The sequence below is a fragment of the Paramisgurnus dabryanus genome, chromosome 18, assembly GCF_030506205.2.
Source record: "Paramisgurnus dabryanus chromosome 18, PD_genome_1.1, whole genome shotgun sequence".
Lineage (NCBI taxonomy): Eukaryota > Metazoa > Chordata > Actinopteri > Cypriniformes > Cobitidae > Paramisgurnus > Paramisgurnus dabryanus.
This window is the reverse complement of record NC_133354.1, coordinates 5109550-5125122: the sequence shown is the minus strand read 5'-3', so window position 1 is coordinate 5125122 and position 15573 is coordinate 5109550. Positions and strand designations below refer to the sequence as shown.

Sequence of the window (15573 nt, the reverse complement as noted above, 5' to 3'; positions counted from 1 at the left end):
TTACATAAAATAAAATGTGAATAAAACTTGCAGAAGTGTAAAGGCCTCTTTGATCCTTTTTTTAATTTAAATAAACAGGGTCTTAAATACTGAAATGTTCGTCCTAGTGTGCTACCACTGTACCTGAAGGGTTAAAAACAAATATATGAATGTAATAAATCACACATTTTAAAGACAGACAGCAAAAGAAAGGTCATTTATGTTGGCTCTGAAAGGCAAAATGACAATAGTCTTCAATAGTTAAACAAAACAACACACATATACATTGAAAGGCATTTGAAGAACACAAATACACAAAGAATTTAAAATAATTGACTTGCTTGTTCATCCCACCTGGTTCATTTGCTTCGACCATCATTATAGATCAGATTTTAAACATCAAAATCAAGAATGTCACCATTAGGGAAATCTTACGGATAAATGATCTGCATGCAAAATACAAAATCTGCCCAAAAATAAAAAAACATGTTACTGATTGATAGGTGAAAACATTCCTACACAACTCTATACATCCACCATTGTTTCTCTTTCATTTAGTAGTTTATTTTCAATTTTGATGTAATATAAGAGATAAGATTGTTGTTGCAGTCCAAAAATTGTTTAGCTCAGTGGTGGATGTTAAGTAATCAAATATCCATATACAAATAGTGATAATTTCTGAACTAACAACTATGGATCAGTATTATTTCAGAATAAACTGAGATTCAGCTATATTTAGTTTAACTTGGAATGATGTGGATTCAATTTACATCTACCCAACATCTTCAGTCTGGTCTGGTTTTGTCACAGAGGTAAGTAGGCAAGTCATTCATATATTTGTGTCATAAAACACATAAGCACGTACACAAATACAATTTCAATTCACATTATAACACTGAAAATAAAGTCAGGCTTCAATTTTCATAGACATATAACCCATATTATTGCATAACCAGCTCGAATGATACATTTTGACACAAACCAAAAATTAATAATAATGAGGAGAATAATGACGTGATTGGCAATTAACAATAAATGCTTTGAAAAGATTTAACAGTGAATTAAACACAAGAAAATTAAATATCAGTAACAACAAAGGAACATAGTCAATCTTTCATGACCCGGACTGTATCCATTTTTTTATTATATTATATTACTAATATTACACTGTAAAACCTAACAGTTAACTTAACTCAAACCATTTAAGTAAACCGGTTGCATTAGACCATTTAAGTTTTAAAACACATAAATTTAAATATTGTGAAATGAAGTCATGTGCAGTTATGCACTTATATTCAAGTAGTGTGAACTTAAATATAAGTGCATAACTGCATATGACTCAATTTGTTTAAGTTCACAGTACTCAAATGTATGTGTTTTAAAAGTAATGCAACCGGTTTACTTAAATGGTTTGAGTTGAGTTAACTTTTAGGTTTTACAGTGTATATTTACTTTTTAAACCAGTAAAACCAAACCATTGATGATTGGACTTTGATGTTATTTATATAAATTATACAACTGTCCATATAGCAAAAAAATGGACAAATTCACTACAGGCTAACTATATTTCAATAAAAACTGGATTTAATATACTAGCAAATAAAGTGCAAGACAGGCCACGGGTGACTTAAAATAGTCAGTACAAATTGGGAAAGAAACACTATGACAAATCAAAATTATCTTTTCATATCCCATTTACATACAAATCAGGAACATGGTCAAGTTTTGTCAAAGATGAATAACATTGAGGACAGCTGTGTACATTTCATGCTCGCTCATACGGTTTAAAATTATACAAATTCATAACCTTATTTCATAAAATATTTTAGCACAAGCTACACGTAATGCTGTCATTGCAGATATGATACTGTTTATGATAATGACAAAAAATTATGACCTTCATACTATAAAATATAAAGGTATTGGTGATTGTTTTTTTAACAAATATTAAATTCAATAATGATCCTACAGTTTGTGAAAATGAACAAAAACATGTTGATTGTACATAAATGTCAATGTGTTTTTGTGGGTTTCAATTATCGTTTGTTGTAATATCAAAACATTTCCTTAAATCTTTTAATCAGAGTCTTTAGAAACAAGTTTTTATTTTATATATTACTTTTACATAACTCAAGATTTGTTGGCCACGATGCAAGATCTAACTATCTGTGTTTCTTGTCAACTTTACCTCCATTGGCACGCCTTAATAACAGAGACAAAACATTATACACACACACTAACAGACATGATGTGTTTCTCTATCTCAGATTAAACACTGTGAGGGCGAGAACACTATTAAGTGTCGTCCCATACAAACTGCACAAACCGCGGACATTTGTTGCCATCACCAACCCGTGTGACTTGGACCACTACATCCTGTTTCCTTCTGAATGATGCACTTCCTGTCTGTGTCGCATCTACAGCTTCTTAAACAACCTTTACATCCTCTACACACTCACGTCCAAATCTACCCCCATATTATCAGGCTTTATTTTCTTTCTAAAAATATACTTCAAGTGATTTTGGGGGAATTAAAATATAACCCAGACATGTTCTTGACTGGTTTTGTAAGTAAAGCACATACACAAATAATCCATCTCTCCTGGCTTTTCTCATTGCATTCAGTGCTTCGCATGTTTCAGTGCAAGACTTTATTCGGCCATTATTATAAACACAAAGACACACAATAACCTGAATCTACACAAAATCTTGGCATCCGTTGATGTGTTGTGTGTGAGATTTGGGATGAAGCTGTTAGCAAGCTCGGCTAAAACATCGCTCCTTCAAACATCAAGTCGAGATGTAGTGGATTCAGGAAAGGATCCAAATAGGACCCAACACAATGGCCGTCATTCTGAATGAGTCTCCATCAGGTTTCTAAATAGCAGCGCTGTAAATACGTTGGCATTTATTCACAGAAGTGAATACGAGGAAGGCCTCTGATGAGTCAGTCGTGGTTTATATCTCTAAATGTGATGTAGAATTGATGTCTTTAAGTTAATGAAGTTCTGCACACTTGGTGACTTATCGATCAGTGAGATCCAGAATCTACAACTGTTGTTCGCTGAGGTCTGGATGCCCGCTGTTGTCCTGGCAAGGGCTCTTGAGCAGAGCTCCATTGCTCTCGGGTAGATTTTCAATGCCCAGGTAACCGACCAGGATGTCCGCCCGTCTGTGAGACAAACTGAGGATATCTTCTGCCAGAGATGAAACCGATGTGAAACGCACCTTGTCGTGATCAAACATGTCCTTCAGATACTGAACAATCTGTTGCTGTAAAGACCAATAGAAAATGTGAACATTGTGAGTAATAAATATGAGGACAGATAAGTAAATTTAAAACATAACTATTTTGTTGAATCTATTTAAAAACCTAGTAGTATGTTTTTAAGAGGTGAGTTGTACATTAACTTGAGTACTGAGCTTAAGTTGAAGAGAGCGGGGCACAAAGTAACACTTTTTGGCTTTGGCTCTATCATTCAAAATATATTTTTTAAGTTAGATGAATATTTTTTTACACACATCTCTGCTACAAATGAATACTTAAAGTTTGTTTATGGGATCTACCGTTATCATACAATTACACTGAAAGTGACAGGAGTGCAAACATTACCCCATAGGTGAGGTTCATTGTAACAAACAGAGGGTTATAAAAAAAACATTTGCCTCCAAAACACTCTTTGTTCAACGAAAACACATCAAAAAGTTTCACCGATTAACAGTAGATCTTCTGGCAATAAGAGATAAATACCAAAAGCGCAGATTGCTCGGTCCTGCATAAATATATAAAGTAGATGTGTTACCATTAACCCTGCGTTAGTTAATGCACCGCTCACCCTACACAGTTAGGGTATCTGTACTTTATTATTTTCTGGAGAAATTTAAAGACTGCATTGAAGAGGTACATCATGAGATAAATTTGAATTATTTTCTAGTTTATTTGTTTTTCTTTTCTGAAATGTAATTTTTGTTTTATGTTGTTTGTGAAAATATTATAGTTGCCATTTAAAGGGTTTCATATTTTGAAAAATGCTAACGGTAGCCGGCTAGCAATGAAATCCCGGTCCCACCCTCCAGTCAAATCGCCATCCAAAGTCACGCCTCTTTCAAAACACATGAACACGCACAGATCAGACGGTCACATCTCGTGTCTCATTCACCAGTGAGAAAACTTCCAAAATAACCAACATAAACAACTGGTTTACATAAGAATTAGTTAAAGCACACTTTCGGTTGTGTAGACGTAGTAACTATATCGTTACGCTAATTCGTAAACAAACACACATTTCATAAGCAACACAACGTTTCATCAAAGTAGAATATCGGAATCCATCTCAATACAAACATATCGCGTACCTACCTTACCAAAATAAACAGTGCAACGACCCTTTCAGACCCTTTGCCTTCTGCAGCTGTTTGCAACTCATGGTAAAGCAGTAAAGTTACCGATGTTAATTTGAGTTTTTGCTCTTGCCGATCCAGGCAGTTTTTGCTGTTGTTGTTATAAAAGATGTCTTTCGTTTTGTGACTCCTGTGCAGGTTGTCAATTCAGCGGAAAAGTTTGCTCAGACAGAAGGTGAGCGCACGTGAACGCACCGATGACGTATGGTGTCTGCGTGAACAGGCTGTGCGGTGGCATTCAAATTACGTTTCCGGGTGAGAGAAAAAAAGGAAACGTCTGTTCGGACCGTAATCTATGATTGGTTGAACATGTTTTGGTCCTACGCCTTTCACAGATGACATACATTTCTACAAATACATTTAAACAACTTAACACAGTGATTGCTATCAGGATGTGAGGAGACTTTTTACCAGCATAAAGTTTCAGGATCAAATGTGTTACCCTACCTTTACAAGTAACTTTACAGGCTTACAGTGAGCCAAGCAACACGTATTAGATCTTTGAATCTTTATAAAGTAAATTAACGCTCAGCGAACAAAGAAGCCTGAAGTTGAGATGTTTTGCGTACAAAACAATAAATCAGCATTTGTAACTGATAACAGATATCAAAGAGTATCTTTTTTTCCCTCTTTTAGTAAAACCCTGTTTTTTATGAAGACATGTATTATTTTAAAAAGATGTATTCAGTCCTGGTCCGTTTACAAGATTGTTATTTTATTATTATTAAAAGACCCAGATTTTTTTATTTGTAAAGTTGTAATCAATTATAAAGATATCATCAGCATCTGTGGCTTTAAATCACACATGTAACAAGTGAATGCGTGACAAACGTTCGCTGACTCCCTAGGTAAAGTGACTTAAATCAATTGTATAAAGGATTAACATGTGTTTTTGTATTGCATGACTAGCCATGTGAGAGGCCAAAGTTCAGACATGTACTGCTCATAAACAATATGTGTATTTAAATAACCCAGTCATAACCCGGGCACTGTCACATTGATTTACATATGGAGTAATAGCATCTCTCAGGAATGTTGTGTTAGGAAGTGACTCTCTGGAAAAAGTGGATAATCTTAAAGGAACAGTATGTAAGAAATGTATATCAATCAATAATAAAATGGCCTTGATATTTCACTAGACATTTATAAATCATTTTCATTTCAAATACTTATATCACTGACAACAGTCGTCTGGCCAGGATATTGTCATTTAAAAAGTGGAGTTGCAGCCCTCAACTGATGTTTATGTTGTCATTTTGTGTATTGGCCACTAGTTGGGTGATTGCAGTACCGGTTTTAGCCACAAGTTTTATTATTGCAATACCAGTTTTGGCCACAATCCTACATACTGTCCCTTTAATTTATGCTGCCATATTTTTTTAAATTGACCATCAAACATTGAGCGCCCTGTGTTATAAAGTTCAGTCGTGTATCTTTAGTTTACTTCAATATTAGGCAGTATTGTCATTATACTGAGAAGTCAAGCAGAAAAAGTTGAACGATCATTATGAAATTAATATTTAGAAGTTGTAGACATGCCAAAACAAAATGGCATCTGGGTCGTGATGATGTCACACATTCCTGGACAAAATGGAGGTCACCATCAATCATATTTATGATTTGTGATTTATGATTCCCAAAGTGTGGTGCACGCATCCCCAGGGGTACGCGAGCTGCCACCAGGGGGTGCGCGAGAGGAAAAATGTAATGGGATTTTTCTATACAATAAATAAACAAAAACTCAGTTAACATGAACATTTAACATTTTCTTTGTAATCACTTTTATTTTAAATAAAAACTATAATTAATTAGTTTTTGATAGAAACGTAGAAGACAGCTGCTGTCTTTTTCTACGCACTGCTCTTCTGTTATGCACTGCAGCTGCTATATGCGTCCCAACTCGTTTCATTCATTCCATATATATTATAAATATGCTTAACTGTTAACTAGTTGAAATCAGGGAAAGTGTCAAGTGTGGGACGTCTTATGATAAATTTGTTAGTCACAAAGGAGGAGAGGGACCAAGAAAGAGAGAGAATTTTTTATGGCAAAAATAATGAAATTTGACGAGACATGGGCACAGGATACGCAAGCAATGTGTTTTCATGCATGGTAAAGAGACCGCCAATAAATTATATAATAAAATACATAAATACTTACAAAGACACTGTAGAGAGCTTATTAAAAGCTTTCATTTAATTTTGTTTTAAACTTGAGCTGTTATAATGAATCTGCAAACTATTATACACCTTTTGTGTGAACAGTAAAGGCTTTAGTGAATGATGGGTCTACACGTAACGCAGGCATCTAGAAGGAGAGCGCACTGGTAAACATGAGGAAACTCTCATATTTCATTTATTAGCTGATGGCAGTAAGTGTACGTTTTTTACCATAGTAAACTCGAATGGCATCTAAATATCACAGTGGTTAAACGCATGCACGGGGGCGCATCATCTACGCTGAGAGTAGCTGCGTCTGGTCGTAGTTTCAGATGGTGCAACACGCGTAATTATTTTTCACAATGTCAGACGTAGGACTTACACCCAACTTCTTAAAGAGTAACTTAACCCCAGACCAACTTTTTTTAGTTAATGATCTGTAAGAATGATGTTTTATTAGTGCTGTTTATTGATTTTAGTAATTTTTTTGACATTTGGATATATAGTGTTTCAATACTACAATATATGGTGTAAAAACGTCTGAGTGCTGCCCTCTTCAGGTTGAATTTTCAGGTAGTGTGTGGCTACTGCAGTTGAATTTTCCCATTGGATGTTGGGTCCAAAAAATGACTCGTGACGTAAGCAGGTTCAAGCTCACCACGCCCTTGTTACGATCTCACCACACACTTGGTACAAGCTTAGTTCGTCCCCTCTATCTTCGTAGGGATCTGCCCACTTTTCTTGCATTTTTCAAATATTGCCAGTGGGTGGAGTCAGGCTATGAACAGGGGTTTAGTTACTCTTTAACGTCCGGCTGTTGCAACCAACCCCTGGTTATTTGCGCATGATTGAACATGAGTCTTTAAAAACAAATCTATTTAGCGTTTTATTTTTTGAAGTGAGGATTGGGGGTGCGCCAACCCGGTTGGGACATAGAAGGGGGTGCGCAGGAAAAAAGTTTGGGAACCCCCATCTTAGAGGATTACTCCACTTTTCCTAATAATTTACTCACCCCCATGTCATACAAAATGTTTGTTTTTCTTTGTTCAGAGAAGAAATTAAGTTTGAGTGAAAAACATTCCAGGATTTTTCTCCATTTAGTCGGGGGGGGATGCGTGGGATTTCAGCTGACTCGGTGGTTGCTTAGCAATATAAAAAGCCCGTTGCACTGCTCTTTAAAAAAAAAGCAGTGCGTCGTGTCTTGCGTTTCCAAGCGTTTAAAGCGCGTTGTAGTGATTAGCCCCTAAATGTTTAGTTTTAAAACCATTTTAAAAAGCTGGTTATATTTTGATGTTCCTGTACAAGTTCAGCAGACAGTGAATATTTTATTTAAAAATATATATAAAAATAATAATAATAATAATAATAATATAATGGATTTTGTTAGGTCGATAATGATTACCAAATTTCTCTCTCATATGGCTCCTCATGACCACTGAAAACAGTTAAAAAATCGAACCAAAAGTCAAATTATTATGGACGAAAGTTAAAAGTGGTGGGTACAAAATGATTCATGACGAAATAAGGTTGGTACGCGTACACGCCGTCACTGAATTCAACGCCAATGAAAACATCCCCCCCTCTGTTTTTTTCACAAATCGCACCCTGCATATAGTGATCTTTACTCACCAGTTTACAGTTTCAAAGGCCTCTAAACTAAGGTGACCAGACGTCCCCGTTTTCCTGGGACAGTCCCGTTTTTTGGTGTTCTGTACCAGACCGGAGCAGTCATGTAATGAATATTTTCACCAGTAGAGGGAACCGCGAGCTACACTGATTTTTTTGTTGCACGCCACTGATTTAGCGAAGAAGAATTTACTACGAGACACACGAGAAAGCGTCATCAAGTTATCATCAATCAAGATATGAAAACAGTCAAAGTTATCGGGGGTTAAGGTACTAACTACTCATGTTTACATTTTGTATTATTTCTTCTGTTTTTAACATTTACAATGTAATCAGCTAAAGTACTGAAGTAGTCATGTCATGTCATATATGTGCACTGAATAAAAAAGGGAAAAATAGATTTAGGCTACAGAAATTGTTCAGTTAATTAAATTAGAAACACTAAAAAAAATTCTTTCTTACTAAGTATTTTTCTCTTGTTTTAGTACAAATATTCAAAAATTCTTAAAACAGGTTTCATTTCCTTGATAAGCAAAATGCCGTAAGAAAATAAGTAGTTTTTAGACCAAAATATTTAATTCGCAAAAATAAGCAAAAAAATCTTACCCCACTGGCAGATTTTTTTGCTTGTTTTAAGCACAAATTCACTTCAATTTAATATTTCTTTTCTTAGAGGATTTTGCTTATGAAGAAAATGCATCTTGATTTAAGATTTTTTTGGATATTTGTACTGAAAACAAGACAGAAATACTAAGTAAGAGAGTCATTTTTGCAAAAAAAAAATGTTTTGTCCCCATTTTTTTATTTATAGATAACAACAATAAGATTTTAATGATATTTTGACCATTAAACTAGTAAATGTCCACGGTTGTCATTTAAAAAATCTGGTCACCTTACTCTAAACCAGTGGTCTCAAACTCCCGGCCCGCGGCACCTTTCAACAATATAACATAATCTGGCCCGCAGAAAGATTTTTATTCACTTTGTTATATATTCGTTTGATTCTTAATTTAAACGTTTAAGGGTTCGTTCACATGTCGCGTCTAACAACGCGTGTAAGGCGTTTCATACTTTCTAAAGTGCTCGGGAGCGGAAGTTGCGCTCCGTGGCTTGGCGCCATCCGTTGCTACGCAGCCATGAGCCGAGCGCGCCGCTCTGTGATTGCGAGGATAACAGAATGCGTGATCGGATTTTAATTCCTCATCTGAACATCGCGTCAATCATATCATTGTCACCATCCGATCAGTTAATCTGGTCGGGACTTTGTAGTGTTTGTCAAGAGAAAATTTGTTATTTCCGGTGCTGCGGTGGGTAAACATCAACAAGTCACAGCTTCTAAGTTCTAATGGAGACACCGCATGGCAGAGCCGTAGATGTAATGCAGTATTAAACTACAGAAAAATATTTTTTTATTATAGAGTATAAATGTGATAGGAAAAGGATGTTTTTTACTGTGCTGCTTCATATTTTTACTACTCCTACAATATACTCCTATTACGTAATGCTGATGTATTTTTAATTATGCTGCTATTGTTTTAGTTAACATTTCTGTATGATTTATTTCTCTGCTAAACTCTTCACCTTCATTTAAGAATATTGGGTAAACTTGTTTTTCTTATTTCTATTATGTTAGTGAGGCCCGCCTCACATCCTGTGTCTTACATATACTTCCATGTATTATCAATGATTGATTACCTTTCTCCTATGCACGTACACATATAGTCATTAATAGTTTAAACACCTGCATGCAAGGTTATTATGTCATCACAGTTTAATGTATGTGTGGTAACTCACTTTGCTGAATTGATAAGACTCTCTAGCTCTCTCCCTCGCGAGAAAAACTTGGTCCGTGGTCTGATTGTGTCTTTATTGAATAAAGGGTCAAATAAACCCAACAAAATGTATACAAAAATTTAGTTTGTTGGTTAAATGCAAGGTTTTAATAGGCTTTAGTTATTAAAGATAAGGTTAAGAAATTATTTACTTTTATAAATTAATGTATATTTAAAAGATAAAAAACACTGCTTCTATATTATCAAGTATTATTATTATTATTATGATAGATGAAATAATAGAATTTAAACAGTTCATTTACAGAAATATTGTACTTTTTTAACCTTAAAATAGCTCTGCGGCCCTCTGATGAAATGTCAATCTCAGAAATGTCCCCAAGCCAGTTTGAGTTTGAGAAAGAGGAGCATTTAGACGTTGTTGTTTGTAAAATAATACTAACTAATTAATGTCTTTGTGTCGGTTAATTGTTTAAAAGGTCCGCAAGTGTGCGTTTCACATATGTAACCCATGGCCTTTCCACGTAATCACGTAATACGTAAAGTCCGCTATATGGAGAAAAATACTGGAATGTTTTTCTCAAAAATTTAATTTCTTCACAACTGAACAAACAAAGACATAAACATATATTCAGAATTTTTGCCCTCCTGCTGTTTTACTTATCTTTCTTTATTTGTATATTTGTATAGTTGTATTTTATTATATAGTTGTATGATCTAATTAAATGTTTTACTGTTCGTGTTATCTGTAAGCACCAAGGGTCTGAGAGAAGCACAATTTTAATTCTCTGCATGTATGTACTGTACATTATTTGACAATAAAAGCAGACTTGACTTTATCTTGATGACATAGAGGTATTTTTTCACACTTTAAATTATTTTTCATATGTTATTATAAAAAAATTCATCAGTTATATTCTGAATTTAGCTTTTCATAAGATATATTCAGATTTTTTTCCCATAAGTTATATTAAAAAAAATTCTTTTTCAGAAGTTATGTTCAGATTTTTTTCCATACGTTATATTCTGGATTTTTTCATAAGATATAGTATGATTTTTTTTTCATAAGTTATATTCAGATTTTTTCCATAAGTTATTTTCTGTTTTTTTTTTTCCATAAGTTATATTAAGAATTTTTTTAATAAGTTATATTCAGAATTTTTTTAATAAATTATATTCAGATTTTTTTTCATAAATTATATTCAGGTATGATTTCATAAATTATATTCAGATTTTTTCCATAAATTACATTCAGATTTTTTTCCATAAGTTATATTCTGAATTTTGTTTCATAAGTTATATTCAGATTTTTTCCATAAATTATATTCAGATTTTTTCCATAAATTACATTCAGATTTTTTCCATAAATTACATTCAGATTTTTTCCATAAGTTATATTCTGAATTTTGTTTCATAAGTTATATTCAGATTTTTTCCATAAATTATATTCAGATTTTTTTCCATAAGATATATTATGATTTTTTTCATAAGTTATATTCAAAATTTTGTTTCAATTTTTTTTTTCCATAAGTTACATTCAGAATTTTTTTCACTAGTTAAGTTCTGAATTTTTTTCACAAGTTATTTTCTGAATTTTTATTATTCATAAGTTATATTCAGAATTTTTCTTCATAAATTATATTCAGATGTATTTTTCCCCATAAATTATATTCAGAATTTTTTTCATAAGTTATATTCAGATATTTTTCCATAAGTTACATTCAAAAAATATTTTACAAGTTACATTCAGAATTTTTTTTCACAAGTTAAATTCTGAATTATTTTTCACAAGTTATTTTCTGAATTTTTCTTTTTCATAAGTTACATTAAGATTTGTTTTCATAAATTATATTCAGATGTATTTTTTCAGAAATTATATTCATATGTATTTTTTAAATTATAATCAGTTTTTTTTTCATAAGTTACATTCAGATTTGTTTTCATAGATTATATTAGGTGTATTTTTTCATAAGTTATATTCTGAATTTTTTTCATTAATTATATTCAGATTTTCTATGCAGCAGGTTTAGATGTGTACAGTAAGCCTCATACCTTGAATATAGTGCAGACCTCACTCAGGTGTTGTCTGGGGCCCAAAAACCCAAACGCCAAAACTGGACTGACGTGTTCAGAGATCGCATAGAAATGAGCAATAAAACCGTCTGGAACCTGACCAACAAACACAAACACTGAAGGTACAGCCACAAATAAAGTTAATTATACTGTATATGAAGAGTTCAGATGCAAAACCCTCAGAGTTTTCTTGGAAATGAGCATTTTTTAATCAGGCTTATGTTTACGTTCAGTAATTTCACTTTAATGGCAATGGAGTAATTGAAATGTCTATTTTCGCAAATGTAATTTTATTGGTATATGACTGCCTTTTGCAGCACAGTGCATGCAAACCTAAATCTATGCTAAACATACTAAATTTACTAAATCCACTTCTTTGCACATAGTAAAGACATAGTAAACAGTTGCGAAATCACTAAAGATGCAACTAAAACATAGTGAGTATACATACATTTATACTTTTGTTTTAAATGCTCACCATTAGCAGCCTCCTCTTAGCTTTCAACACAGACCAGCAGGCTGTAGCCAGAGCCTAAGAAAGATTAAAACACAGAAATCAAAGACATTTATCCAAATAAATCAACATTAAACATTTATTACTGATACGGTTCCAAGTGTAATGTTAACATACCGTCTCTTTAAAACTGTCCGAGAGCCATCGGTTCCTCAATACGGCGACCACAGACGATGGAGGACTTTCTAGATCTTCAAACGCATCCATCAGGATAAAGTCCAGCACAATGTCAAAAAAGTTCATACAGACCACCTAGAACAGAATAAAACATGAAAGGGATCATGTACATCAGGTATTTACATGCAAACATTGTACAGAGAGACAGGACACACCCCTCTCCCTTCCAGCTCCATTTTGGTGACCGGCCACGTCTCTTCTCTCTGCGTGTACTGCAACATGTCCTCATAACTCTCCAGAAAGGCCTTAGGACTCTAAACACACACATGTTCATATGGAGAGAATCAAATAATTTATGAATATTAAATATTAATACTTAATTTACGGTTCACATTAAAGAAGTCATATATTTTACAATGACCTTATTGGCTTTGACCATGAGTCCTGAAATCATCTGCTTCCCTGTCTCCATGAAGAATATTCTGTGTGTTTCATCTATCAGCAACACCTACACACAAACACACATAAACACACACAGCTGATAAACAGCTCTGTTCCCGTGAGTATATCTGTATGTTTGTGTTTAATCGTGTGTGAATGTCTGCTGACCTGGAAGGCCTGTCGTACACAGTGCAGCTTGGCAAGAAAGTCTTGATCGCTAAAACACTCCAGAAGTTCTGACCTGTAAAACAGAGGCACTGCGGTCACGTGACCTCGAAGAGTTCCCATCAGCCCTGACGGAAATGAAGTCTCAGAGGAAATAAAGTCATGTGCTTTTACAGAGACAAATGTGATCCTATATCACACTACATTTACATTTATGCATTTAGCAGATGCTTCTTTCAAAAAAAAAAAAAACAGACAGATATACAGACAGATTTACAAATGAACGGACAGATACACAGATAGACAGACAGACAGGAAAATACACACACAGACAGACCACAAACAGACAAACAAACAGAGACAGATTTACAGACAGACAGACAGACAGACAGACAGACAGACAGACAGACAGACAGGAAAATACAGACAGACAGATACACACAGACAGACAGACAAACAAATTTACAGACAGACAGGAAAATACAGACATACAGACAGATACACACACATACACACAAACAGACAGACAGACAGATACACAGACAAAGAGACAGACAGACAGATAAATAGACAAACAAATAGATTTAGAGAGAGATTTAGAGACATAGAGACACACACAGACACACACACAAAGATTTACAGACAGACAGACAAACAAACAAACAGATAGACAGACAAACAGATACACACAGACAGATACACACAGACAGACAGACAGACGAGAAAATACAGACACACACACACACACACACACACACACACACACACAGACAGATACAAAGACAGATACACACAGACAGACAGACACACACACACACACACACACACACACACACACACCGACAGATATACAGACAGACATACAGACACACACACACACAGACAAACAAACAGATAGACATATTTACAGACAGACAGACAGACACAGACAGACACAGACAGACAGACACAGACAGACACAGACAGACAGACACAGACAGACAGACAGACGGGAAAATACAGACACACAGATACACACAGACAGATACAAAGACAGATACACACAGACAGACAGACAGACAGACAGACAGACACACACACACACACACACACACACACACACACACACACCGACAGATATACAGACAGACATACAGACACACACACACACACACACACACACACACACACACACACACACACACACACACACACACACACACACCGACAGATATACAGACAGACAGACATACAGACACACACACACACACACACACACACACACACACACACACACACACACACACACACACACACACACACAGACAAACAAACAGATAGACATATTTACAGACAGACAGACAGACACAGACACAGACACAGACAGACAGACATATACACAGACAGACAGATACACAGACAAACAAAGAGATTTAGAGACATACAGACACACACAGACAGACAGGAAAATACAGACAGACAGATACAAAGACAGATACACACAGACAGACACAAACACACAGACAGATTTACAGACAGACAGACAGACACACAGACAGAAACACACACACACACACACACACACGCACACACACAGACAAACAAACAAACAGATAGAGAGATTTACAGAGAGACAGACAGAGACAGGAAAATACAGACATATACACAGACAGATAAACAGACAGACAGATACAAAGACGGATACACACACAGACAGACAGACAGACAGAGACAGATACAGACAGACAGACAGACGACACACAGACAAACAGATTTACAGACAGAAAGACAGACATATACACAGACAGACAAACAGACAGACAGACAGACAGACAGACAGACAGACAGACAGAGACAGGAAAATACAGACAGACAGACAAAGACAGATAGATAAACAGACAGACAGATACACACACACACACACACACAGACCGATACACATACACACAGACCGATACACATACAGACAGGCCGATAAACAGACACAGGAAAATACACAGACAGATACAAAGACAGATAGACAGACAAAGAGACATACAGACAGCCACGGGCATTTTGCAGTATCACGACAAAAGCCAAAGAAGCAGAAACTTCTTGGTTACATTGTTGGAGAAGCATCAGCAGTGATGAAGGTAAATATATTGATATAACATGAGTTAATTACTAAAATGCCCTTCAACTTGGTCCATCTTTGTTTTTATTGGTGCAAGTGGAAATGCATATGAGGAAATTAGATTTTTGTGATCTGAATGATGGGTTCTAGCGAACCCTTACGGTCCATGTAGAATTGACATGTGGTTACATTTTTAGAGAGATGCACATCAGGCTA

The 15573-nt window shown here is 34.9% G+C and overlaps 1 protein-coding gene across 4 annotated transcripts in view; it reads right to left on the bottom strand.

Moving 5' to 3' along the window:
• Positions 1–181: 181 nt before the first annotated feature.
• miga2 (mitoguardin 2) overlaps positions 182–15573 on the bottom strand; it is a 34065-nt gene continuing 18673 nt past the window's right edge. For 3 of the 4 annotated variants that reach the window (XM_065243768.1, XM_065243769.1, XM_065243770.1), the window contains 7 exons: positions 13269–13341; positions 13081–13167; positions 12875–12973; positions 12660–12794; positions 12507–12560; positions 12008–12124; positions 182–3252 (listed from right to left, as the gene is read on the bottom strand). In XM_065243768.1, coding sequence (XP_065099840.1) covers positions 3028–3252; positions 12008–12124; positions 12507–12560; positions 12660–12794; positions 12875–12973; positions 13081–13167; positions 13269–13341 — 790 coding nt within the window. In that variant the 3' untranslated portion in view covers positions 182–3027. Of the gene's footprint in view, positions 3253–12007; positions 12145–12506; positions 12561–12659; positions 12795–12874; positions 12974–13080; positions 13168–13268; positions 13342–15573 lie in introns of all 4 variants that reach the window. The other variant, XM_065243771.2, reaches the window with a different exon arrangement.